General features: G+C 47.8%; 1 protein-coding gene across 2 annotated transcripts in view; it reads left to right on the top strand.

The window, feature by feature from the left end:
- Window positions 1–26,986, top strand: part of LOC144756277 (uncharacterized) — a 294,158-nt gene extending 267,172 nt beyond the window's left edge. For both annotated transcript variants that reach the window (XM_078645938.1, XM_078645937.1), the window contains 2 exons: window positions 17,463–17,576; window positions 26,535–26,986. In XM_078645938.1, the coding sequence (XP_078502064.1) occupies window positions 17,463–17,576; window positions 26,535–26,542 (122 nt within the window). In that variant the 3' untranslated portion in view covers window positions 26,543–26,986. The remainder of the gene's footprint in view (window positions 1–17,462; window positions 17,577–26,534) is intronic.
- The last annotated feature ends 263 nt before the right edge of the window (window positions 26,987–27,249 follow it).

A 27,249-nucleotide genomic window follows, 5' to 3' on the forward strand; every position in this document is an offset into this window, starting at 1 on the left:
AAATACTCCACTTGTCGAAAGCAATCCAGTCATCTATCACTTGTAAGTTTTTCACATTTTCAGGTGTTTGATCAATTTGTTCATATATTCTGTTCATACCTTTAAAGGGACTTCACAATCAGGGGACAGGGCAGCTCTTTTATTAGTCTGGTCTGCGGGACATTCTCTCTAGATACTCCCTCTTGCTTAAACTCATGGGCAGCACATTCAACAGTGTCCAGCTGTCAAAGGAAAATACAACTGAAAGCTCAGAAGTCTATCATGTGTTTAATGCAAGCAGGGCCAAACTGGCCATAGCGGGCACCGGGTGTTTCCCTGGTGGGCCGCCAAGATGGGGGCCGTTTCTCAGCCCACAGGGGGGGGGGGTTATAAACAGGGCCGGTTTTGCATCATAACTGCAATATAAGCCCCTAGCAACTAATGCGGCACAAAGTTTCCCACTAGCCCCCCTGAGCCCGAGCCGCATCCCCCGTGCCGGCAGAGCTCTTTGCCAGGGCCGGTTTCAGTTCCCAATCCGGCCTGAATGCCAGAGAAATGAAAGTGGCACAGCAAATAATCAGGTGAAAATTGTCATGATATACTAGCTCAAATGCAATGGCTTCCAGGCATACAGGAATCATGAAACTTAGAATACATGTAAAGGAATATGAACATTTCAGGGTCATGTAAAAACAATATCCAAATTTGATTATGTAATATATGAGTTCATCATGTTTCAATACGCATCTGCAAGGACGTGTTAATATTAATATAGTAAAAAAATGTTGTGTGGCTATAAGAACAACCAGTTTGGCTGCTGGAGCGGAGTACACATTTGGTAAACGTCAACTTACAACATCATTTACTGTACAGGCAGCGTAACATGCAAGTAGTGTTCCCATGTAATTTCAGAGACATGAACCACAGTGGGGGCAGACAAAGATAAATAGTGGGGGGCTGGGTGGAGGTAGAGCTGGTTTAATAATAAAAAAAATGGAAAGACTTACCTTGTGCTGCCGGCCGCCTCCTGCTTCTCTGCTTCCAGTTCCTGGTCCCAGCAGTCCCTCCTCATCCAATGAGAGCACCATCGGGATTGGCCTGTGAGGGATGGTTTAACGCTCGCCCAGGCACAGGAAGTCAGTGCTGTTTATCAAACCCAGCTGTGGATAAACCTAAGTGCTCATGTCAATTTGGCAGGCCAAAGATCGCCGGCCAAACTGACCTGCGCTCTTAAAAGTGCACCTACCACTCATCCTCCCCCTCCCATGGCCCGACCCAGCCCCTTCCTGCACATGCTAGCTCAGCCAGCATCAGGAAGAAAAAAATAATAAAATATTATTTTATTTTTCAGGTGCTGTCTCTGGGCCAGTGGGGCGACACTCCTCCGCCATTGCGGAGGAGCCGCCGCTGATGAACCATCCACATAATATACAAGATATCAGTTTAGCTATCAGTGTGGGATCAGAGTGGAACTTAGTCAAGTAGAAAGAGGTGACAATGCAGTAATGTGGTTCCCTTTCATACACTATGGGGAACAGAGATGCAAGATTTAACACAATCCATCATACCAGTATGATGTGAGAAGCAGATAAGACAGTATGTCACCCAATGATACCATAGACACAGTAAGAGGGTTGGATTTTCATAGTCAATATTAATGCCGCTAAGGCATGTGGCACCACAAAAGTAGGAGTGGACCCTAACTCAATGTTCTCGGAAGCCACAATAAGATGGGTAGCTGCAGCCACAGTGTGCAAGCACAGAGGCAGCCCTGCAACAACATCAATCGCAGAGGAATAATGAGAAATCAGATTATTTTGGGACTTATTATCTTGTTCCAACATTCCCATATCAGTACAACTTGAAAGGGTCTATTCCAAGGCAATCCCAAATATTTTTACATCCCCAAAAGAGTACACATCTGTAGATTACGGATGGCTTCAATGAGTTCTACAGACAGGTGTGATTTTGTTACCTAAATATCTATCAAGGAGTAAGTACAATTGGAACTTATCTTTAGATGCTTCATGCTCCTTCTTAGACAAAACACTGATCAGGAAATTAATTTTGCATTGCTCCAGTGAGTCAGAAGCAATTAACAACTCATTTAGCCGCCCAAATTCTTCACAATGTCCCTAGACGGATATATGACGTTACAACGCGGACTTTTACCACGCAGACCATTACCACGCATTTTTTACAACGCAGGACCATTTACCACGCATACCATTACAACGCTGGTATTTACAATGCAGGTACTATTACAACGCATACCATTACAACGTAAGTATAGGTAAGTAAATAATATGGTAAAATAATTATTAATAATATTTTTTTTAATTAATAAATTATTTTAATATTTAATATTTTAATTATTTATGTTAATATTTAATTATTAATTTTTAAATATATATGTTAAAAATACCCCTGTACCCCAAAACCCAAACCCAGCCCTAAAACCTAAAAATACCCCTGAACCCCAAAACCCAAACCCAGCCCTGAACCCTAAAAATACCCCTGTACCCCAAAAACTGAAAACTGACCCTGAACCCTAAAAATACCCCTTTACCCAAAAACTGAAAACTGACCCTGAACCCTAAAAATACCCCTTTACCCAAAAACTGAAAACTGACCCTGAACCCTAAAAATACCCATTTACCCAAAATCCAAACCTAAAATATTTTAATTAAAATTATATACTTACCAATACTTACGTTGTAATGGTATGCGTTGTAAAAGTACCTGCGTTGTAAATACCAGCGTTGTAATGGTATGCGTGGTAAAGGGTCCTGCGTTGTAAAAGTTGCGTGGTAACGGTAGGTCGTGGTAAAAGTTGCGTGCTAAAGGTTGTATACCTCCCTAGACACAACTTCACCTGCCAAATCAGTAAAATCCTTGATTGGCTCCCAGTGGCTGAGCAGATTAAATTCAAATCGCTCTGTATTGCCCACAGGGATTTCTTGAAAACAGGACCGATGATATCTCGATCCCAGATCTCCCCATATCTGTAGGGGCTAACCCGCGCCTGCGATCTTCCAATGCTTCCCTGGCCAAGATCCCTTAGATCAGAAGTTCTAGATGAGGAGGCCTTCTTCCCGCTACCCATCTCGTATTATCTCAGGTTATAGCCTGATGGGTGATATCTCACCTGAGAAGAGAAATGTGATGGAGTCTAATCACCCTCTCGCCTTCCACTTGTAACACTGCCGTCTCTCACCTACATGTGCCGTATTTCCTGCCCACTGTCACAATATAATCTTTGCCACCATGTAGTTATGGTTTAGCTGCACTTTCAAATGAAAGGGCATTCTTTAAGTTGTCTATAACTTTGGTCCCTGTGGACAAATCTGCCCCAAAGCGTGCAGTCACTGAAAGTAGTCAGCAAAGTTCTGGCATGTCAATTTTAATTCAAGGAAAAAACCTCAAATGGTGGGGGCGTGGGGTAAAAAATACCTTTTGCCATAGTAGTTCCCATGGGAAATGCCACTTACTTCTACAGCAATAACTGCAAAACCAATTTATGGAAAATTTGGCGTAAAAGTGGTTTGGTGTAAATCAGTTCAGATGTTTTTTTTTGATAATCAAGTTTATTGATTTTTAAAACAAACCACAAATTCACATTGGCAGCAGAATCAAGCATTGTGTTTGGATAGTAGACAAACGCAAGGAAGATGACGGAGACCTGTAAATCATTCATAAGAATAGAGTCTTGCGCGAGGTTATCATCATACATATGAACACACACGCCTCTCCCGACAGTAGATTGAACCATTTACCCCAAATCTTTCCTAATAGTTCAGGGCAGCCCCAGGCTACAAAGAGGGGTTCCTCTTGAGTTCCGCACCAATTTACCCCGTCTCCACCTCCGTACAGTAGGGGACTTGGCCTGAGACCATAGTGCCGCAATGTCACGTTTCGCCACCCCAGTCCCAAAGAAGTGCTTGTCGGCCCGAGCGCCATCCAGGCCATCAAACACACCTAGGATCAGACGTAATAGGTCGTGGGGAACCATTCATCCCAGGGTCTGTGTAAGTTCCAGTTCCACCCCCACCCAGAATGGTTCGAGGACAGGGCATTGCCAGATCATGTGGTAGAAGTCAGCTGGAGTGTGATTGCATCATGTACAGGTCGGGGAGGGCAGCAGTCGGGCTCTGTATAGACGCACAGGTGTTAGGTATGCCATGTGTAAATAATAGAGTTGGATTAGACGCAGTTTGGTAGAGGTTGTCAAGGTTTGGGGCCATGAGAGCGTGTGTCCAGTCCGCTTCCTCTAAGGGGCCCTGTCAACCCTCCCAGCGGGTACGCAGTGAATCTAGGGTTGCGGGGCCATTGTTCACTAGGGAGCAGTAAATCCTCAACACCCCCCTCTACCTAGGTTCCCCATCATCACTTGGGCTTCGAGGGGAATACATTCGGGGAGGGAGGTGAGAGACGGAATGTGCACCTTGAGGGCATGCCTAAGTTGTAGATATTTGTAAAATTGGGAGGAATGGAGGGAGTAGCGCTGCTGCAACTCTGCGAAGGATCTTATGTGGTCCCCAACCCAGATGGCCCCACAGAAGCGAGATCCCAATGTGGTCCCACCGGCGGAAGTCCCGGAGAGTCGAGGCCTCCCGCAGCCAAGTACCATACCACAGGGGTGTATTTTGAGTAAGTTTCCCATCCCATTTGATGTGGCGCAGGGCAGTGCGCCAAGCCAATAGGACTGTCCTAGTGATGGGGGGAGGACTTGTGGTATGGGGGCCCCATACAAGTAGGCTTGGAGCTGTAGAAAGTCCATCGATTTGGAGCTGAACCTGGTATGCCGGATCGTACCAGCTGCAGGGTGAACCAGTCATGAACCACGATGAGTCTATTGGCTAGGTAGTAAAGGTGAAGTTTGGTCACACCCATGCCCCCATCAAAAGGAGGTATGCGGCAGTGAGCCAGGGACATTCGTGGTCTCCCGCCTCTCCATAAAAACGGGTGAGGAAGCCATCAATCTCACGGAACCAACGCCCAGGAGGTGAAAGGTTATATTTTGTAAAATATACAAAAAGTGGGGGGAAAACCATCATTTTGAAAAGGGCACTTCTGCCAAGGGAATTAAGAGGAAGGGGTTGCCATCACCTGAGGTCTACCTTGGCCTTGGTAACCAGGGGCGTAATGTTGAGAACCCATTCCAGTCTGGAAGCAGGGTAACCCAGATCCCCAGGTATTTGAAGGACTGCCTACGCAGGGGAATGGTTGTTTGCCAATCGAAGCAGGCATAGGACGGGTAAAGGGGAACCAGAGTGGATTATGCCGGGTTGAGCTGAAGGCCAGAGACCCGCTCAAAGGTGGCAGAAAAGGCATCCAAGCACCGTGGGCCCGAATTCTCGGGGTCCGCTAGGAATAGAAGGAAGTCATTGGCGCAAAGGGCGACTTTGTCGAGCTGATGGGGGTCCCAAGCCCAACCCCAGATGCGGGGATTTTGTCGTATGAGAGAGGCCAGGGGCTCCATTGCTAGCACAAATAAACACGGCGAGAGTGGACAACCTTGGCGAGTGCCCCTCTGGATGGGAAATGCCTTCGAGAGCACGCCATTAATTAGGACCCTTGCTTTGGGACTGGAGTATAAACCTCGGATGAGGCGCCGAAATGGAAGGCCAAATCCCATCACCTCAAGCATGTCCCCCAAATAGCTCCAGTCAACAGTGTCAAATGCTTTTTCAAAATCAATGAAAAGCAAGGTCAAGTATGGAGTGAGTTGGTGGCGGTGTATGAGGTGGAGACGGCGTATGCAATGCCTGGTACCCTGGGCAGGCATGAAGCCACATTGGTCTAGCTGGACCAAGTCGTGCAAGAAAGGACGGAGACGTTGGGCCAAGGCAGTGGCATAGATTTTGAGCTCTGTGTTAATGAGGGAAATGGAACGGTAATCCGCACAGGCGAGAGGAGGCGGTTGTGTCTTCGGAAGAACCACGATAGTGGCCACGTCGGCTTCTGGGGGAAAGGACCCCATGTCCACCACATGTTGGAATAAGTCCACCAAGTGCTGAACCAACAAGTTGCGGTAGGTCACGTAATATTCTTGAGGGTAGCCATCTGGCCCTGGCGTCTTACCGGAATATAAGAGTGAAATGGCCCCGTGTATCTCATCCGGGGTAAGGGGGAGGTCCAGAGTCTCCGAGACTGCCTGAGGAAGACGGGATATTTGGGTCTTTGTCTCTGACAACAATGCAACCAGGGAGGCCTCGGGAGGTCATACCGCATAAAGATTAGCATATTATCCTGCAAAGGCCTAGGCAAAAGCCTGAGAGGTGCAATGGTGAGCGCCGGCAGCATCGCAGACCTCAGGGATTATGCAATTGGCTTTGGGGTAAGAGACTAGATAATGGAGTAGTTTGCCATTTTTGTCACCCCAGTCATATACGCACGCCATGGAAGAGCGCTGTAGCATTTTAGCGGATTCCAGAGAGATCTGACATATCTCCTCACGGAGCATTGCGAGCTGTCGGATGGGTCCAGCGCCGTTGGCAGAAGTTTGGGTTGATTGCACGTGAGCAACGCGGGCCTTGGGCTGCACAAGGCAGGCGGTCTAAACCATGCGCTTCGCGTGGACTAAGCCTCTAGCCACACCTCGCATAGTGCCTTGCCGGCCTCCCACAATGTCCCCTTTGAGGGGACTGATCCTTTATTGATCAACAAGTAATGCTGCAGTTCTTGCCTGAGGGTTTCAACGAATTCTGCATCCTGCAGAAACCAGGCGTTCATCCGCCAAGTCGTACGGACTCCACCGGAGGGAGCCAGGGGAGTGGTCTGAGATACCACGGGGCAGAATAGTAACTGACAGTCGATGGCTGGCAACAGGAGCAGGTCAATACGTGAGTGAGTACGGTGGGCCACCGAAGTATGAGTATATTGTTCCCAGCGGGGGTTCCACATCCTCCAAGCGACGCAGAGACCTAGGTCGGAGGACCAATCAGAAAGGCGCTTAGCAGAGGCAAGGCGGGACGCAGAGGGAGCATCTGTCGTGACGCGAAGATGTTGCATAACAGCATTGAAGTCGCCCCCAGTGACCGTCAGACCCCGAGGGAAAGCTGAGACTATTAGCGTGAGACATCGGAGGGCAGAGGGCATTGTTGGCAGGGGGAATGTATACACACAAGAGATTAAGAAGATGACCCTCGACACTGCCAGTCAGGGCCACAAAGCGGCCCTGTGCATCAGTCTCGACCTGTATCAAAGTAAAGGGGAGACCCCTGCAAATCAGTATAGCCACTCCCCGGGAGCCCTGTGTGAAAGCAGAGTGCCAGACCCTGTGAAATCCATAGCGGGCAAGGAAGGTGAATTGAGTTCTCAGAAGGCGAGTTTCTTGTGGAAAAAGGATGTTGGGCACCTGGTGTTGGGCACTCCCGAGAACTGCGATTCGTTTTATACGGTCTAATAGGACATTGACGTTCCACGACAAAATGTGTAGAGGTCTCATAAGGGTGGACACCATCAAAGTGGGTAGTGTGTGTGTGGATTAGTGCAAATAGGCCCGGGTCCCAGGGGAGGTAACATCCCGCAGCCTTGGCGTGGGGATAGAGCTCATGTGTTCTAACAGGTCTCATGGCGTCGTTGGTGGCGTGTGTGTACAGAAAGCTGCAGTGAAGGACAAAAAACTTTGGCCCCAAGACGGCCAAAAACAGTGAACAATTGGGAGACAACAGTCTTCCCACCCCCCATCCCATAACACCCTACACTTTTGAAGTTGAAGCATCTGTCGCCCTGAAAAGGAAAAACAACAAAACAGAAATATAAATAAGTCTATGTGTTAAGCTAAAACGGTTAGCAGAGCATGAGCATGGCAGAGATGGACCCCTCCATGTAGACGGATATGGCAACATTAACCATTGTAAGGACAATTAAATAGCAGAATTACGGACTCGAAGCCGATGGACCCCAGAAGTCAGACCCCGTCGTCCTCTCCAGATCCTCGAAGTGGCGGGCTCCGTGACAAGTCAGAATCAGATATAGGAGGGCGCAGTGTCTCAGAGGGGTCTGGGATCCTGCTCAGATCAATCAAGGAACCAGTCAGACTGAGGGTCCCAGACGGCCGAAGTACTTCAGAGGTAATAAGCAATTAGGACACTGCATCCGGTGATCGAGAGGCCTTGCCGCGCCTGTCACACTTCTTGCGGAACCTAGTACGATGTCGCTGTAGCTTGGGAAGGGTCGAATGAGGTTGCGTAGGCTCCCGTCGGGCACAGGGTGAAACAGGACGGGTTCGGAGAGGGCACTCCTCCGTGAGCCAAGTCCAGGTCACCTGGGGGGTGTCGAAAAAGAGTGTCTTGTCTTGAAATACAACTCTGAGTCGGGCTGGAAAGAGGAGACCATAGCGAAGACCCAGGTTACGGAGCTTCTGTTTGACATCGTCATAAGTTTGCCGTTGGGCCTGTACCTCCTTTGTAAAATCCAGGAAAAGCATGATCTTAATATTTAGATAAAGCACTGGACCCTGTGTCCCCGCCACTCTAAGGATTGCGTCTGTGTCCCGGAAGTTGAGAACCCTCATGATGATGGGTCGGGGTGAAGCTCCAGGCGGAGGCCGTGGAGCCGGGGAGTGATGGGTGCACTCGACCGCAAAGCATGGGGAGAGGGACTCCTTGGGCATCCAGGATCGCACCCAGGTCTCCACAAATGTGTCCATTCGACCCTGTTCGCCCCTCTCAGGAAATCCTATGAGGCGCAAGTTGTTCCTCCTTAACCTGTTTTCGGCGTCTTCTGCCCGATGGTGGCTTTCCGAGGTCTGGGCTTGGAGGCAGGCCACCTGGGTATTGAGTTGGCCGATATCGTCCTCGAGCGCGGAGATGTGTGATTCCACTTCCAAGATCCAGGATGTGGCATTGCGCAGGTCCTGGTGAATGAGGGCCTTGTCCACCCTCACCTCTCCAATTGTGTTTCCCACGAGGCCTGCGAAGTGCCAATTGCTTGGAGGATAGTGGAGAGATCTCCCCCTACAGAGGCAGGGGTATTGGACGCTTCCCCCCAGGATCCCGGTCATTGATGGTGTATTGGTCCATTTTCGTGTGGGTCTGTGGGGCAGTTGTCTTTGGGGCATGGTCCCTGCCCATCGTCCCGTAGGGTGGGGGGCCCAGCCAGGAGGAAGCCGGCACCCAGACCTCAAATACTCAGGCCCGGGCGTCCAGGCCAGACCTCCCAGGTTCCCGTGAGCCTCCGGGGTCAAGCAGCACAAGTCCGTGAACCCCTCTCCCACCACCGTCCGATGCGACAGTCGAAAAATGATGGAACCACCTCCTTGTCTCAGGATAGGCCTCAGTGAGCTAGTAGTGAGGGGGCCCCAGGGAACCAGAACGTTATTTCACAACGCAGCTGGGTAAGGCCCAATCCAGCGCAGGGGTCTGGCGCGATCGCCGGAGGTGTCCGAGGGTGGAGCTCGGGCTCCAAGCACCGGGTCGCAGGCAGTTCCAGGTGGGTGGACAGTGTCAATGGAGGCCCTGCGCCGTCCGGCAATGATGGCCGAGATCCGGTTCGCAGCTGTGGGGTAAGTTGAGGAGAGGAGGGGCCCGTTCCCTCGGGGGGGGGGGCTTGATGTCAGCGGGGACGCACAGGTCAGGGAAGGCCAGCTAGGACCACCCCTCAGATGCGGACCAACAATCCACAAAGACACCCCGGATGGGTGTGTGGCAGAAGTCATGACCCCTCGCGTCGCTACCCGACAGCGGCAGCCGAGCTCATCTGGTCTCCTCTCCCCGAGTGAGTGGCGGTGGGAAGATCCCAGGTTGGTCCCCTCCAAAGACAACAGGCAGGTGCAGGCAGAGGGGGGGGAGAGGGGGAAGGGGATAAGTCACAGAGGAATGGGGGGGCGGGAGCACCTACACCTCCCCCCGCTACGCCACCCGGCCCGGTAGCTGACTTCCAGCCCCCAACTCACTCACCGCAGGTCTGTCGGTGGAGTCCACAAGGGAGTTCTCGTCTTCGTTAGAGGCCCGCAGTCCCCGGTAGTGGAGACAAGGCCCCAACTCGTCACAGACCCTGAAGAACAGGAGGGTCCAGATTGTGCCGGATCAGGATGCTGCACCGCAATTGAATCTTGGCCCAGACACACCTGGGGTAGGGGGCCCCTGGCGAGAGATCTCAGGGAATAAGTAAAGGAGCAGCACCAAGGGTCCAATGGGCCAGTGGCCGCGGCAAATCACAGCAGGTAAGGAGAGGCAGCGAGTCAATGTCCAATTTGCGGTGCCCAGGTCACCTCCAGAGCAGTCCATGCCCCCCTGCCGCCGCCATGCACCAGGTCACTGGCTTGTCGAGCACCGCACCCCCAATCACGCAGCCTCGAGGGTATGTGTCAGGCCTCAGCCAGCGTCGCCCCAGGCCTCCCGCCACCCGAAAACAGCTGTCGGCACCGCAGCAGCGCCGCAGGGGAGTTGGGGTGATGCCTCAAATGGCCCCCGCCATCTCCGGCAATGGTTCCAGCCCCCAATCTGGCATGGCAGCTTGGCTTCAGCCTGCAGGGATCAGCGGCAATGGCCGCAGATGTCCAGCCGGGTGGGGGGAGGAAGGCACGGCAGGCATCTCTCCGGGGGGTCCACAATCCGCCCGCCAGTCGCCGCAGCTTTTGGGGTCACCTCCACCAGGACGAAAGGCCAGGAGCGGCCGCAGCAGCCCGGGCCACGGAATGCAGGGGTCCCAGTTCAGCACACGGAGGACGCCATGTTGGAAGAAGGCACCTGGCAGGCCGGACACAGTGAAAAACACCAGATCGCCGGGCTCCCTACGGCCAGGATCAAAGCCAGGGGTGCAGCAAAGCAGCGGCAGCAGGAGTCAGGGCAGGCTGGTTCCTGAAAAGGGTGGATTGCAAACGGATGGCAGAGTGGTCCAGGAGCACACTCAAGGTGCAGCCGCCATCTTGAATCGCGAAGCCACGCCTCTCCAATTCAGATGTTTTTGACTTATAGGCATTTAAAAACGTTTTGGAGTGAGCATTCAGTTTTTACTATCTGTCCTGTTTAAACTGCGATTCAGAAAATCAAAAATGCTGTCATTTATTGTTGAATTTTTTCTCAAATGTGATTGGCTGATGATGGAGATTTTTTCCAGCTTGAAATTCACGATTTTTGACAAACTTGTTTGTTTCTCAAACCGTAGTCCAGGTGCCCATTTTCTAAAGTTATGGGGCCCCCTTAATTATAGCTATACCACCCATAAAACAAGATATAGCCTATAAACGTCAGGAAAGAAACTGTAGGTATCCCAGATGTTTACTTCCATCACACCAATTAACTCTATATGGGTTACCACACTCCTCGGCCAGAGGCTCGAATTAGCTAACTGGTAAACCCTGTTCGACAGGCTCCCACCCAGAATATAGTCAGTTAATCCTATCCTACACAGCATCTTCACATCATTCACCCTCCTAACTGTGCATTACATCAGTGGTGAGCAACAGTATACATACATCAGACACCATCACACTCTCAGTGTCGGACTGACCTGTAGGACAACATGGCAAAGCTTAACGGGCTGGTCTGACTGGATGGTGTGTAGGCTGGTTTTTTGGCTGTTTGTGGGCCTGTTTTATCATCTGGTGGGCCAGTTTTTACTGTTGATTTTCCTGATAGTGCCAAAAACACGACCTGCAGTAAGCACAGTCACCCATACAGCATGTCTTTACAAGTTCAAAACTGCCCTGATTTGCAAAAGGTCGCCACTTTTTTTAGCCATTTGATTCACTCTTCGGGGGCCACTTGTATTTTTGTGCCCGGGCCTATTTTCTCTCCCAGTCCAACCCTGCACACTCCCACATGTTCATAGCCAAGATGGTGGCAGACAGGTATGGAGCTTATTCCAGTTGCATCTATTTCTAATTTAAAGCCCTTTGCTCCCACCTGCACTGATATACGATCACCCGCACCGTCTATGGCTAACGACTGGGACAACGTTCGACTAATTGGAGCAGGTCATTTACGCACTGAGGCTTCAAGGACCTGGACTCGTTGGTGCTTTACTATGGGGAGTGCTCTTCTACCTACTCTGTGTCATGGTGGCAATAGGAAATTGAGACACTGGTTGAGGTGGGTGAAACCCTACTCAAGCAGCAACCACAATTCCTGTCAGGGTGAAATAGAAGCAAACTACAAATTAACCAGTGCTTAACCACCTTGTAGGTACGCACAAAAGCAGTCAGGCTTAAATTAGGGGCAATAAATGAAGAATTCATGCAGCACTTCAAACAAGTAATAAAGTGAAAAAACAGCACAAGAAATATACCACATCAATTTAGAAAAATAGAATACGATTTAATAAAGTATTTGAGAGCAAAATGACAAAAATTCAATCGGTAAAACCAGAGATATTAAATTATAAAGATAAAAGTGAAAGTAGTGCTTAAAAACACAAAGCGGTAGCTGTGGTTATCTGCTCGTGCTGGACCAGTACAAAGTACCTTAAATCAGGGTTGCCGAGCATTGCCGGAACCTGTGTGGAGAATGCACAGCAAAGCAGCGGCTCCAATGAGCTGCAGGCTGTAATGTGAGGTCCTGCTTCAAAGAATGTATCACGCAGTGGAAATTCCGGGAAGCAACAGGAGGTATAATGCAAGGACCTGTGCTGAGTATGCGTCACTCAGTAGCAGTTCAGAAGAGTTGCAGGTCTACAATGCGAGGTCCTACAGCGAGGAGGCGTCAGGGTGCAGCGGCTGTTCCTATGCAGAGCAGCATGGTGCGGCATCGCACTGCTTTGGGTCTGCTTGGACCATAGCTGGCCGGCACAGCACCTTTAGGCCCACTTCCCACATTCAGGACTGGGATGGCACCACTTAGGGGGGTGGAACTCAAAGTAGACAGAGTCTGGGTGCTGAATTCAAGGTGGTTGGACGTTTTTGGGCCCTGAGGCTTTCATCAAGTGGCCAGCAAACTAGCCCCTGGAGTCACTCTGGTGTTCCTGGATTCAAGACGCAGGTCCAGTCACCACTCAGGCACAGAGAGAGTCTTCCACAGATCCCAAGGTGTACTGAAGTGTTGGGTCTGAATGCCCAATTTTTATACTTGGTGCCAGCTTTGAGGTAGGAAAAGTTCTGGAGGTTTCCACCCCTAGAGGTTTTTTGGAATGTCCTGCCTCCCTGCCCTGGCACCAGTTTGGCAGGGGGCACAAAGGACTAGTGTCGAAGTCTTTGTGAGTATGCTCAAGCACATGCTTTGTGGTGTGCAAATGTGGTAGATGACGGCTCCTCCCCCTCATCCAATCAGGGAATAGGTTTAAGCCTATCCTGCCAAAACCTATTCTCTCTTTGTTACACTGTCTGGGAGCAATACACAAACACTAACTGCCAGCAACACCTAATCATGTGACCCAGGATACAGGCTTCAGACATCAAATGGTTAGGACTAGGAAATGCTAATTTTCTAAAAGAGCCATTTTCAGAATTATGACTGAAAATCCAACTTTGCATTAAAGAGGGTTTTAAATTAAAATTCTTCAGACACCAAATTCAATATTCCTATCTGCTCCCAACTGAAAGTTATCACTTATTAAATGTAATAAGGCAACCCACTATTATCCTATGGGAAAGGTAGGTCTTACAGTAGGGAAAAACAAAATGTAAGAGTTTTTCGCTACCAGGACATGTAAAAGTTAAAAGTACATTTCCATCTTAAATACAATGCACCCTGCCCTATGGGCTGTTTAGGGCATAACCTAGGGGTGACATATGTATCAAAAAGGAGTTAGGATAGGAAAAATGTTTATTTTTAAAAGGTTACTTACATGGGTGAATAGTCCAACTGTGTCCCACCCTCCATTGCCCACCTTTGAAGCCAGTTGGCCCTCCTCTACACGCAGGGCTCAGCTGAGTTCTCAATCCCACACCTGCACAAATCCTGTGCAGTGATGAGTCTTTCATCTGGAGACCTGACTAGAGCATGTCTGTGTCGCCTCGCTGCATCTCTGGTATCCCTGCACCACTGACAGCGGTTCTGTGCTCATTGCACTGGAAGATCAGTGGAGTGGAAAGTGACTATCTAAAATTTAGAAAATCTTTTGCCAAAGCATTCAGACACTAACCTGAACTAACTTTTGCCTACTTAATTTGTTATTTAGTCCTGCTATTCAGATGCCTAAGACTAGCCTGTCTCCTACTTCAGGGCTCTGTCTAATTACGTCTTTGCTATCTTTTGGGACCCATCTGACAAAGGCTATCCTGACACCTCTGTGCTGCAGCTGATTGACTAACTCACAGCTTTCTGCATTAGCTTCATGTACTGATTGTCCTAATCACTTGCCCCCTATTCAAAGCACTCTGATGCCACCATATGGTGGTAAAGCTTTACAAAAAACGTTCTAGATATCTAAATGTACCTGTAACGTGAGCCTTGCTAGTGGCTCACAGAAGTTTGGTGTCTGTTGTGCTCTTATTCGTAGGTGGTACAAAAGGGGGTGGTGATGGACGGAGCATCTGAATCAATCAAACACTCACACCCAGTCAAAAGATCTGGGTTTAATCCATCACCGTTCTTTAGCCACTCTGCCACCCCAGTTCAGACATGGCTATATGCAAATCAGTCTGACCCTGTGCCTCATGGGAACAGTCCAGCCCGAACTGCCAAGCCATGTCTTCCCTGGACCGGAAACAAGCTTCCGAGGACCGGTTTCTGGCATTCCATCCGTCTTCAGCCCGGCTTCCTTGAATCCAGTGGCAAAGTGAGCAAGGGACTCGCGTCTGAGCATACCTTGCCACACTTATGGCGGCCAAAAGCGGTACAAAAGGGGGTGGTGATGGACGGAGCATCTGAATCAATCAAACACTCACACCCAGTCAAAAGATCTGGGTTTAATCCATCACTGTTCTTTAGCCCACTCTGCCACCCCAGTGCAGACATGGCTATATGCAAATCAGTCTGACCCTGTGCCTCATGGGAACAGTCCAGCCCGAACTGCCAAGCCATGTCTTCCCTGGACCGGAAACAAGCTTCCGAGGACCGGTTTCTGGCATTCCAGCGTCTTCAGCCCGGCTTGCTTGAATCCAGTGGCAAAATGAGCAAGGGACTCACGTCTGAGCATAGCCTGCCACACTTGGATTCAAGCAAGCCGGGCTGAAGACGGCTGGAATGCCAGAAACCGGTCCTCGGACTGATTTTCATATAGCCATGTCTGCACTGGGGTGGCAGAGTGGGCTAAAGAACGGTGATGGATTAAACCCAGATCTTTTGACTGGGTGTGAGTGTTTGATTGATTCAGATGCTCCGTCCATCACCCCCCCCTTTTGTACCGCTTTTGGCCGCCATAAGTGTGGCAGGGTATGCTCAGACGTGAGTCCCTTGCTCACTTTGCCACTGGATTCAAGCAAGCCGGGCTGAAGATGGCTGGAATGCCAGCCCGGTCCTCGGAAGCTTGTTTCCGGTCCAGGGAAAACATGGCTTGGCGGTCCGGGCTGGACTGTTCCCATGAGGCACAGGGTCAGACTGATTTGCATATAGCCATGCCTGCACTGGGGTGGCAGAGTGGGCTAAAGAACAGTGATGGATTAAACCCAGATCTTTTGACTGGGTGTGAGTGTTTGATTGATTCAGATGCTCCGTCCATCACCACCCCCTTTTGTACCGCTTTTGGCCACCATAAGTGTGGCAAGGTATGCTCAGACGCGAGTCCCTTGCTCACTTTGCCACTGGATTCAAGGAAGCCGGGCTGAAGACGGATGGAATGCCAGAAACCGGTCCTCGGAAGCTTGTTTCCGGTCCAGGGAAGACATGGCTTGGCGGTTCGGGCTGGACTGTTCCCATGAGGCACAGGGTCAGACTGATCAACAGACAGACAGCTGGCCGCCTTCCTCGAGAAGAAGGGATCCCTCGACCACTCACAGTCCGGCTTCCGAGCCAACCACAGCACCGAGACCGCCCTCATCGCAGCCACTGACGACATCCGAACCCTGCTTAACAACGGGGAAACAGCGGCCCTCATCCTCCTGAACCTCTCCGCAGCGTTCGATACTGTCTGCCACCGCACCCTACTTCAATGCCTCAGCAACATCGGAATCCAAGAGAAAGCACTGAAGTGGATCATCTCGTTCCTCGCCGGAAGAACCCAGAGAGTCCGCCTCCCCCGTTCAGATCTGAGGCCACCGAAGTCATCTGCGGCGTTCCTCAAGGTTCATCACTCAGCCCCACCCTCTTCAACGTCTACATGAGCCCCCTCGCAGCCATCGCACGCCAACACAGCCTCAACATCTTCTCCTACGCCGACGACACCCAACTGATCCTCTCCCTCACCAACGACCCCGCCACCGCCAGAACTAACCTACACGAAGGGATGAAAGAAGTAGCCGAGTGGATGAAGAACAGCCACCTGAAACTGAACTCAGACAAGACGGAAGTCTTCATCCTTGGATCAACACCATCGGCCTGGGACGACTCCTGGTGGCCCTAGGCTGCGCACCCAAACCAACGGACCACGCACGCAACCTGGGGTTCATCCTCGACTCCTCCCTGTCGATGACCAGACAAGTCAACGCCGTCTCGTCTTCATGCTTCAACATCCTACCCATGCTCCGAAAGATCTTCAGATGGATCCCCACCGAAACCAGGAAGACGGTCACCCAGGCTCTTGTCACCAGTCGACTAGACTACGAAACACCCTCTACACCGGAACCACGGCCAAACTGCAGAAAAGACTCAAACGCATCCAGAATGCCTCCGCACGACTCATCCTGGACATCCCCCGCCACAGCCACATCTCCAGACACCTGAGAGACCTGCACTGGCTCCCCGTCAGCAAAAGAATCACGTTCCGCCTCCTCACCCACGCACACAAAGCCCTCCACGACCTGGGCCCCAGGTACCTTAACAACCGCATGACCGTCTACACTCCCACCCGCCAACTACGATCGACCAACCACGCCCTCGCCGCCGTCCCACGCATCCGAAGAACCACCATGGGAGGAAGATCCTTCTCCTACCTGGCAGCCAAGACCTGGAATTCCCTCCCTATCCACCTCCGCCTCACCCAAGACCACCTCTCCTTCAGGAAGCAACTGAAAACCTGGCTGTTCGAGCAGTAGCGGACCCCCCCTCCCCCAGCGCCTTGAGACCCTCCGGGTGAGTAGCGCGCTATACAAATTTCCTGATTGATTGATTGATTTGCATATAGCCATGTCTGCACTGGGGTGGCAGAGTGGGCTAAAGAACGGTGATGGATTAAATCCAGATCTTTTGACTGGGTGTGAGTGTTTGATTGATTCAGATGCTCCGTCCATCACCACCCCCTTTTGTACCGCTTATTCATAGGTGATCATTGCAGAAAGAGATCTTGCTGCACTTTTCCTTGTTATTGGAAGTCTATATTGCAAAGCAATCACTAAGATCATTTTGGTATCCCCTTGCATTTCTAATTAGTCATTTCTGAATGAATATATTTCCAGCTGTTAGGAAGTATCACCATTGTACCATAAAGCTGTTTTCCAAAGATGTATTGTATACTTCTATCATACACTGATGTTTAATTCACCTTTTTACTTTTCTTTCCAGCCAGGTCTGGTAAATTGGCAGACTCTGAGATAATGACATTCAAGGATAAGGCCCACTGTTTGAATCTCTCCAATGTCCTTGTTTATAAGGGTGCCAAGCTACACGAAGAGAAGGGTAAGAAAGTTATTTTTACGTTACTGTCGTTCCGCGTGTTCATTTGAACAGAGGTAATTAGAGACCCAGGGGTCAGGGGTTGACTTAGACACCAGCAGCCTACACACAGCTTGTTAACCCTCTAGAAAAGCATGGTCTTGCTGCAGAAGGGGGTATATATGTGGATGAGGTGTTTGTATTGACCGACATATTACAGGATTGGGTGACTTTCTGCCCAATGTGGTCCCACCCTTTAGTGGTGACAAGAACAGGTTAACACCCTACCAAATGTTCACTGCAGGTGTGCCTGCATGTACATGTTTGTTTCTAAAAGATAATAATAATGCTCAGTGTGACATTGGACATTATCTACGGGTAGTACTTTTGTTTATCACTGATGACCCAGGTCAAGGAGTTTTACTGAATCCCAATTGATGGCTAAGATTCTGTTTGTATACTTGACTGTTAATAGCCAAGCAGGGAAGGCGCACACTAGGAGGGGACAGTAGGTTTAGGATTAAGATGTAATAAGATGCATTACATTCTATGTCCAGCTACAACTAATATGTCTTTATTTACATATAGGTAAGGGTTAGACTGTTACAATGAGGAATACCAAACAAATGCAGAACACCTAATAGTATAATTCTGGACCAGTGGGCAATGTTAGTGCATGGGAAAGACATCACATAGACAAAGTTGACCTTAGATTCTCTAGGATTTTGGCTGCTGTCTACCATCTCTGGTTCAGATGCTATTGACAGAGGGGTGTTTTTAAGTAGCTTTAAGAGCAATGATCAGTCTGCCATTTTTCTTGTTTTTCAGCAAACATGAATTGAAAAGGGATAGCCTAGTGAACTTGAGCTAAGGCGGTTGGATCCAGACTAAATAAACCACCGTGAAAATGAACTGGGAATTTAACCAATATGTAAAGGGCATTACTGGTTTGCTCTGGAAAAATTGTATTGCATCTCTATGTATAGTGATGGGTTGTATATCAGTCATCAAGGTTTGGAAAGACTAACAAGACATTACTGGCTGGACACAGTTCAGGGACCAGTAACTGCACCAACAGGCCTCAAGCAAGCCAGTTGTATTCAGCTTGGCATTAATTTTCTGTTCACCTGGAGAAATAACCTCAGAACGATGGGGTTAAATAATATGCCTCCGTCTTGCATGACTATTACTATTATTAGTAGTTGTAGCATTAAAGAACAACTTAACTTCTGTTAACGCTCTTTCTAGTAGAGACTCTATGAGTGCATATTCCTCAATTTTTTAATACTCCCCTTTTCAACAGTACTTCTGTGCGCCGGTAGGTGTCACCTTGCAGGTACGCACAGATGCTGTTCCGCTCCCGAAATGACATGGGGTGCCACTCCTATATGCTGACGTCACTTGCTTTCGAGACGATCTACACCCCCAGACACAGAGCCCCGAGAGCAAATTGATAGACAGTGTGCTGATTCCTACACTTAGGGCCAGATGTAGGTAATCCCAGATTACCGATTCTTAAATACCGAATCATACCGATTCGGTATTTAAGAACTGGCTATCGGGTTGTAGGTAATTTTACCGATTTAATTACCGAATCGGTATGATTCGGTAATTACCGAATCGTTACTTACCTATTCGGTAATTGCCATTCATTCCTATGGGCCTGGAGGCCCATAGGAATGAATGTCAATTACCGAATCGGTAAATACCGATTCAGAAATTGGGGGAAACATTGAAGGGTGGCAGGGTGTCACTTTGACACCCTGTTGCACCTCTCAATTGTGCATGGGTGCACATGTTGCAGACATACATGCCCTTAGGCATGTATGTCTGCAACATGGCACTGTTTAAAAAGCAAAATAAATGCTTTTTGAAGGGTTTTCATTATTTACCACCAACTTCTAGTTGGTGGTAAATTAAGAATTCTTAAACCCCTGTAGCACTGATTACAGTGCTACCTACATGTCAAAATACAGATTCGGTAATTATACCGATTCGGTATTTTACCGATTCGGTAAAATTACCGAATCTGTATTTTAACATGCCCCTAAATCCCAAACTCCTAATACCGGTCGGTAACGGCCGAAATCGGCCGTTACCGACCGGTATTTGCCTTCCTATATCTGGCCCTTAGTATCTTATTAAAAGATAGCGTACAATCAGAGAATGGGGTGGGTAAGAGGGTCGGTGAAGAATCTGTTGCCAGACAGAGTCTCTACCAAAAAGAGCATTACCGAATGAAAGTAACTTGTTTTTCTAATAGAAACGTATAGCCGACCAGTCTTTACTTTTTGAATACATTATAAAGCAGTACTTAGTTGGAGGTGGGTCTGTAGCTGGACTCAAACCATAAAGTCCTGTGGAACAGAGCAGGCAAAATGCCTTCTCAGACATCAGTGCTTTGTGAACGTGTGGAAGGCGGCTCACGTAGCTGCCTGGCATATGTCTAGGACAAGGATCATGTTCTAATGGATTGGTAGCAGCTTTGCTTAGTAGAATGAGCATGCAGTCCTGCTGTAGGCTGCTTCCCAGCCTATGAGTAGCATATTTTTATGAAGACCACAATCCAGCTGAAGACAGGCTTGATCTGAGGGCATATGCTCAAGCCAAGGAGTTCTGTATACCATATTCTCGGCGCCCAATTTTGAGGCACTAGGAAGACTTGAGCCCGGTCTGTTCTGATCTTCTGGAGAACTCTGGGCAGGAGAGGTATCAGTGAAAAGGCATACAAGAGTCCAGAGTTCCATTCCAGGTGGAACTGAGTAAGAAACTCCAGCTCTCAGAAATGCTGATATTGCGCGTCCTTAGCGGAGGCAAATAGATTGAGGCATTCTCCCCATTCGCGACCTTGAGAAACATCCGAGTGTGCCATTCATAATCCACTAGGTGTCAATGGCTCAGCTTGTCTACCATGGCATTCAAGGATGCTACCAGGTGGTTCACCACCAAGAACATCCTGTGGTGGTCAAGCCATTTCTAAAGGCCCAAGGTCTCCTGGCACAAGGTCCATGACCCACGTTGCCCCTTTTGTTTGTTGCAGTATCACATGTGGGTGGCGTTGTCCATGAGCACCTGTACCAGCCTCCCTTTGATGGACATGAGAAAGGCTTTCAATTCCAAATGGCCGGCCCTCAGCTCCGGAAGACTGATGTGGAGCTGGGACTCCGTCGGAGACCAGAAGCCTCTGATCTCCACTTCTCCCAAATGGTCACCCATACCCAAAGGAGATGCATTGGTCACCACTGTCACTGTTTATGGAAAAGGGAGATCTTGTTCAGTCTTTCCTGAAATCTGAACATGGTCAGAGAGGTCCCCTGGATGTTGGGCCTACGGAGATTTCAGATCACACTGCAGAGCCCGCAATTGCAACAAGTCATGCTGGACCAGCAGGAAGCAGAAGGCCATCATTCCCAGCAACCTCAGAGTCTGTTTCACTGAAATCCAGGATAGAAGCTTACAGATTGGGCTTCTCGGCTCGTTGGGGCTCGGAGACATGCCAGAGGAAGTCGGTGGGGATCTGAAGAGACAGAGAAAAGGCTGCGCAGAACTCTTCAATCTGAATCGGTGTGGCATTAAGCCCTTGAAACTCAGTTTGTGCCGGCATGAGTTGCAGGATTGCCTCTGAAGTCGGCTGACTTTCAGAGCGAGATTGAGAGGAGTCATCCTGCCCCCACAATTGCTCGGCAAATGCGAGAGACGTGAGGGAGTGGAGTCCCACTTTGATTTCCTGTGTTTCTTTTGAGATTATCTGATGATTTGTAGCGTGACGAAGACCGGCCTTTCAAACAGCTGGGATAAGGAACATGACCAGGATTGAACCTTGGACATGGACCAAAACTTGGAGCGGTGCTGAAGAGGCTTTTTGTGCTTTGCCACATAGAGCTTTGTTTCACGTTTCCTGATGGTCTTTGAATTCATTGACATGCACTTGGTGCAGGCCTTGGAGTCGTGGCTCAAGCATACCTGGAGGGGACATGTCACAGACATTTGTTTTCAACAGTCTACCCACGGCTTAAAAACTTGAGGTTTTTGGGGTGACATTACTTGCACACCAAAGAAGAATTTAGAGGTGAAATCAATGTCTTTGAGAGACACGGTGGGACCACAGATACTCCTCTGATGATGTGGAAAGAAAGGAATTGACAGCGCAAGGGAGTGGTGCCCATATAAGCCCCACACATCATTTCTGCAGTGGAACGGCGTCTGTACGGAGCTGCAAGGTGCCACCTTCCACAGGGCGGAGGTACTGCCGAAAGGTTTCCAGAACCAGTCTGATGGACTCTACTGCTAGAGGTCTATATCTGAATAAATAAAACCAAAATATTGTAAATCTGGTGCATCTTTGTAGAACTCTGTGTATTAATTGAAGGTGAACTTTCACACTTTCCATTAAAAGCTTAAACGTCCTATTGTGAATTGGGAAAGGGAAGGCATTCAAGAAATATAATATTTCAGGATAAATACTCATCCGGAAAAAAAACAACCTTTACCCAAAGGAGACATTCTGAGTATCCCAACCTAAGCAAGCATAATTCAATACAATCATTGAAAGATCACTGGTTTACTTTTGTCAGCTTAATGCATAGGATAATGGTAATACTCAAAGGATTTAAATACATTCCTTGCCCATAAGCCTGTAGATTGCAGAATGGTTGTTAAACTGCGAAAACTATTTTTTTCCAGTAAGTAACTTATAATGTCCCAAGACTCAGGAAACAAATGCAACAAAAACAAGTGTTTTCTTCATCTTTTTTTAGGACAAAACACAGACTAATCATTTACATCGAACAAGGATTTGAAAAACTCCTCACCTCGGATAATGTCCTTAAATTAGACATCCACCTTATCCGTCTAGCTGATGGTCTTTCCTTGTTGGAAAGCACCTGAAATCTTGCATTAAAACAGGATATTATATATTTAGATTAGACAACATCTATAAATGAATTTAGATTGCATGTGTTGCAAATATTCCTAAAAGATTGATCTATCACCAGTACTTTGAGCAGCTATAGAGCTGTGGCTCATTTGATTTGAGCTAGTAATGTCAGTCAGTTCTCTAAAATTATCACTCCAATATATCACACTAATGTAACCTGTTAGAAATTGGGTTTCTGGTTTGCTGGGATATGCGGTTCAGCAGTGCCTCTTGGTCTGCTCCCCACAGTACCTTGAGAGTGGAGGTGTCCTTCGCAACCCCTCCAAGTTGGTCTGCACATCTCGGCGGGCCTCAGGAGTGAGGACCACGGAAGTCCAACAGCCAGGTGTTCCCTAGGGGTGGGCAGCTCTGGCGTCAGCGGCATCTCCCGCATTGCCTGTGAAAAGTGTAGTTCAAGGAGGACTGCCCTGAGAGGAGCTGCAGCGGTTCTCCTTCAACAGTGTGGGTGTCGACAGACTCAGTGGCATTGCCTAGGCAACGAGGTAATGCGCCTCACTCTTACCCAGTGAGCCTGAAGACCCCTGATCGCTCTCGGGCAGGGGCACGTTGCTGCACGTCTCCCACAAAAAAAAGCACTGACTGAAAGGAAGAGCGCACAACATGTGCTGTCCCTTAGGAAGTTAAAATGGACAGACCTATGGTCAGTTGTAAGCTGCCCATCGGATTCCATCTAGATCCCATATGAACAGTCCGTGAAGAGCACAGGGGCAACCAGAGCTAGTAGGCAGGCAGCAGGTCAGCACATTAGGCAGTATACAAAGTGGCAATCCTTCCTACAACCAGCAGTTAGCAGGCAATGTGTTGCATGTAGAGTTCACAGCGTCTGGTTACAAGTCCACACAGTGTCTAAAACAAGTGGCCAGAGCCCCTGTACTTATACTCAAAAATGTAATTGTTCAAGGGGTGACTTCAAAGGTACCTTTAGCTGTGCGCAATAATCTCTTTCAACCCAGCCCTGGCTCCAGATGACCAGTAGGGGTTAAGTCAGCCCTTTGTGTGACGGTAGGGCACAACCCATACAAATGTAAAGTGTGAACACCTCTCCCAGTCCAGGAAGACCATCAGTATGAAGATGAATGAAGATGTTACCCCTGTCAGACCCAGCCCTTCCTGTGTTGTGGCTGTCTGGAAAGTATGCACCGGGTGCAGTTGTCACCTAGCCCTCCCTAGAAATAGAATGTAGTCAGGCTGCAAAGCACAAAGAATCATAAGCACAGAGAAATGCCCACTTCTAAAAGTGGCATTTCTAAAATAGTAATGTAAAATCCACCTACACCAATAAGAAGGATTTATCACTACCATTCTAAACATACCAAACATTGCAACGCCACTCCTTTCAGATCAGGAATTACCACTCAAAAGTATACAAGGAAATTCCCAATGCTAGCCTATGACAGAAGTAGGCCTCACTACCAAGACATGCCACACATAAAGGCACATGTCCTACCTTTAACTTACACCACACCCTGCCCATAGGCCTACCTTAGGAGTGACCGATGTATACTAAAAGGGGAGTTTAAGGCTTGGCAAGTAGTGTTAAATGACAAGTTAAAGTAACCTACGCACACATGCCCTGTGGAAATGGCAGGACTTGTGGAATTGGCAGGCCTGAGACTTATTTGAAAGGCTATGCCTGTGGGTGGCACAAGCAGTGCTGCAGGCCCACTAGTAGCATTTAATTTACAGGCCGAGGGTATAGAGGATAACACTTTACAAGAGATTTACAAGTAAATCAAATATGCCAAACAGGTGTAACCCATCATACCATGTTTAGAGGAGAGAGCACATGCACTTTAGCACTGGCAAAGTGACCAGAGTCCTAAAGCCAACAAAAAGAAGGCCAGAAAAAAAGACGGAGGAAGGCATAAAGTTTGGGGATAACCCTGTAGAAAGGGCCAGGTGCAACTTAACCCATTTTGGAAAATAGATTAGCGTAGGCATAATTCTGTCCTGTCCCAACGAAAAATATTTAATGATATTTTAACATTCACATTGAGGAATGAGAATTGAGCAAAATTTGAACATTGTGCATGTTTTTTGTCAAGTTTAAGTAAATACTGGAACAGCTAAAGGGCCAGTGGTACACACTTTCTTTAAATTATGTTGATAATGTATGCTCCTAAATGAGGAAATTGTATAAAACTTCATTTGAAAACGCTCTAATCTAGAGTTCTTCTCCATACAGCTAATCGCTGCTATATTCTCCTTCTAACATACCTGACATTCTAAGTTAATTACTTTTGTTCCAAAATATGCAAAGAACATTGGGGCATATTAACAATGGCATTATCTCTGCTTTTTTGGCTTTAAAAGCCAAAAAAGCGGAGATAATCTTTTCACCCTATTTACAAGTGGGTGCTAACATGCATTAGCGCATTAAATGAAATGTGGGCGTCACTGGGCAGTACAACCTTGCAAATATCGCTGATGTGCACATCGCGATATTTACAAGGCTGCCCCAGCATTTAAGCAGACGTTAGTTTTTGGAGAAAAACGCTGTTTTCGTCAAAAACTAACATCTGCTAAAATGCAGACTTACTATCCCTAACATTGGGGGTGGATTATGCTGATACGACCCCAGGGTCGTATCAGCAAGGTTATCGCCATTTTGCAGGGAACATCGCTGGAAAACATGGGGGATCCACTGTTTAATGCAAGTGTGGAGTTGAATGGGGTTTTGCCAGGGTGTGGACTCCTGAGAATTATTGAAAAGGTGTTGGGTCTGTTGTCAATCTCTGGGGCTCTTTGTTTTATTGAAAATGTTTTATTGGCTCTGTCCTTCTGCCAGTGTCTGTTGTCCTTTCTTTGAATAAAAGTGTGGCTCTGGCTCCCAGTCTCTTCAGCCCACAGTGTGGTTGTGAATGGCTGTCAGTGTTTAGAGCTTTCTCTATTAATGACATTTGGGTACTGACCTGATGCCAGTGACTAGGGCACTCATCTTTTATTTTTCTAGATGACAAAATGGCCCTGACTTGCTAGCAGTGTTTGCATCCCTGTATTTTAACGCCTTAAATCATAATGTGGCCCTCACCTGCTGCCAGTGTCTGGTGCTCTTGCGTTTGTGTGTGTGTGTGTGTATGTGGGGAGGGTGCCTCCTGAGAAGGTGGTCCCCAGGACTGATACATTCATAGGCAAGGGAAAATGTTATAGCAGTTCCTACTGCTAGGATCAAACTTTGGTTAAAAAAACAGCCAAGCACTGCCTTTTTCAGCACATATGAGGTTTTTCCTTTTTATCCCAGGAACCTTAGGAATCCTAGCACCGTTCCTGGTAGTCCTTCCTGTGCCACAGAGGCTATATAGATATGTGTTACATCCCACATAAAAGATTCCCCATGCAATCTGACATGAAAAACAAGAAGCCACTCCCATGGCCCCATATCCCCTTATATATTATCTTTCCAAGACAACCCTGGTCACATTTTGCTATGGCCGACTAGGCTTGGCTGAAATCCATTTGGTTAATTATTGGCCACATGCAAACATCAAGTAGAAAAAAGGAATTCTCATACCTGTTGTTCTGGAATCTAGTTTAAGTAAGGCAATGTGACAACTACCCCATATGATTGCTACAATTTTCTGCCTTTGACATTTTTTTCCTGTCAGCGGTGCATAGCTTAGTCATTGCACAGTATGAAACCTTGTTTACATTTTGAAACTGGTATATTTTTATTGTAACTGGTTTAGAATTTGCTGCATTTTCTTATTTTGTTTTAGTTCTTTTATAATATAGTATATTACATATGTATAATGTCGCATTGTAAGATTTTAAGTAATCAAACAATAAAGAATTATTAGCTTAGTCCCTGTAACTAGCACTGGTTGACGACCCGTCATACTTACTCATACTTCATTAGGGACTATTAATTATCACCTCATCCGTGTAAAATCAGGTTCAATCTGTAACAACAAATAGCTCGAAGAGTAAATCGACTTTCTGGTGCTCTGAATCTACTTCTCTGGTGTGAAGCACTACAGTATGTATAGAATATATAGGGATACAAGCTGTTCATATGTTTTTATGTTTTCTCTATGATCTCTTTGCAGCTCCTTAAACCCCAAGGAAAATTCTCTGAAAGGACCTTGTGATGAACACCAGAAAGAATGATGGTTCGTCGACCTCACAGCTTATGGCGGCGGACCTACACTATCCATAGCATATTGATAACTGGTGACTCTGATCATCAATTACTTGTTTCAACAGAGAAGGGTTGATTCCATGTCCCACCACACTGGTCTGGGGCCGATCCGAGGTTTGTGAGTTCCATGGACAGCATACAGGACTCAAAGCACTTTTCAAGCAGATGAAATTGCAGATGTGGGTAGGGAGGAGGGAAGGCGTGCACCTGGCTGCCCCGATTTGATGGAACTCAATGAGGGATCCTTTTAAGCCTCTTCCATGAACCATCATTTTCATCCATCATGCCCAACTCTCAAACTCAAGACACACAAATCTTTGTATGTCTCAGAGATGAGCAAGAATAAATATCTACAATGCTCCTATGTTTCCTATCATTTCTAGACTTTGCTGCACCTGAGAGTAATCTGTGGGGGATTCTGAGTGGGGAATCATTTTTTTTTTTTTTAAATTTTTTTATTGAGTTTTTTCCCCTTTTATCCCGTGGTGGTGGGAAAGATGAACCATCAGAACATAGATACATCAATCAAGATATATACATAGAAAAAATAATTACATAAAAATAACAAATAAACATAATTAATTAGGTAATTTACAATCCATTTTTCAAATGGTGCCCAGTTC

Source organism: Lissotriton helveticus, chromosome 5_1 (genome assembly GCF_964261635.1).
Source record: "Lissotriton helveticus chromosome 5_1, aLisHel1.1, whole genome shotgun sequence".
NCBI lineage: Eukaryota > Metazoa > Chordata > Amphibia > Caudata > Salamandridae > Lissotriton > Lissotriton helveticus.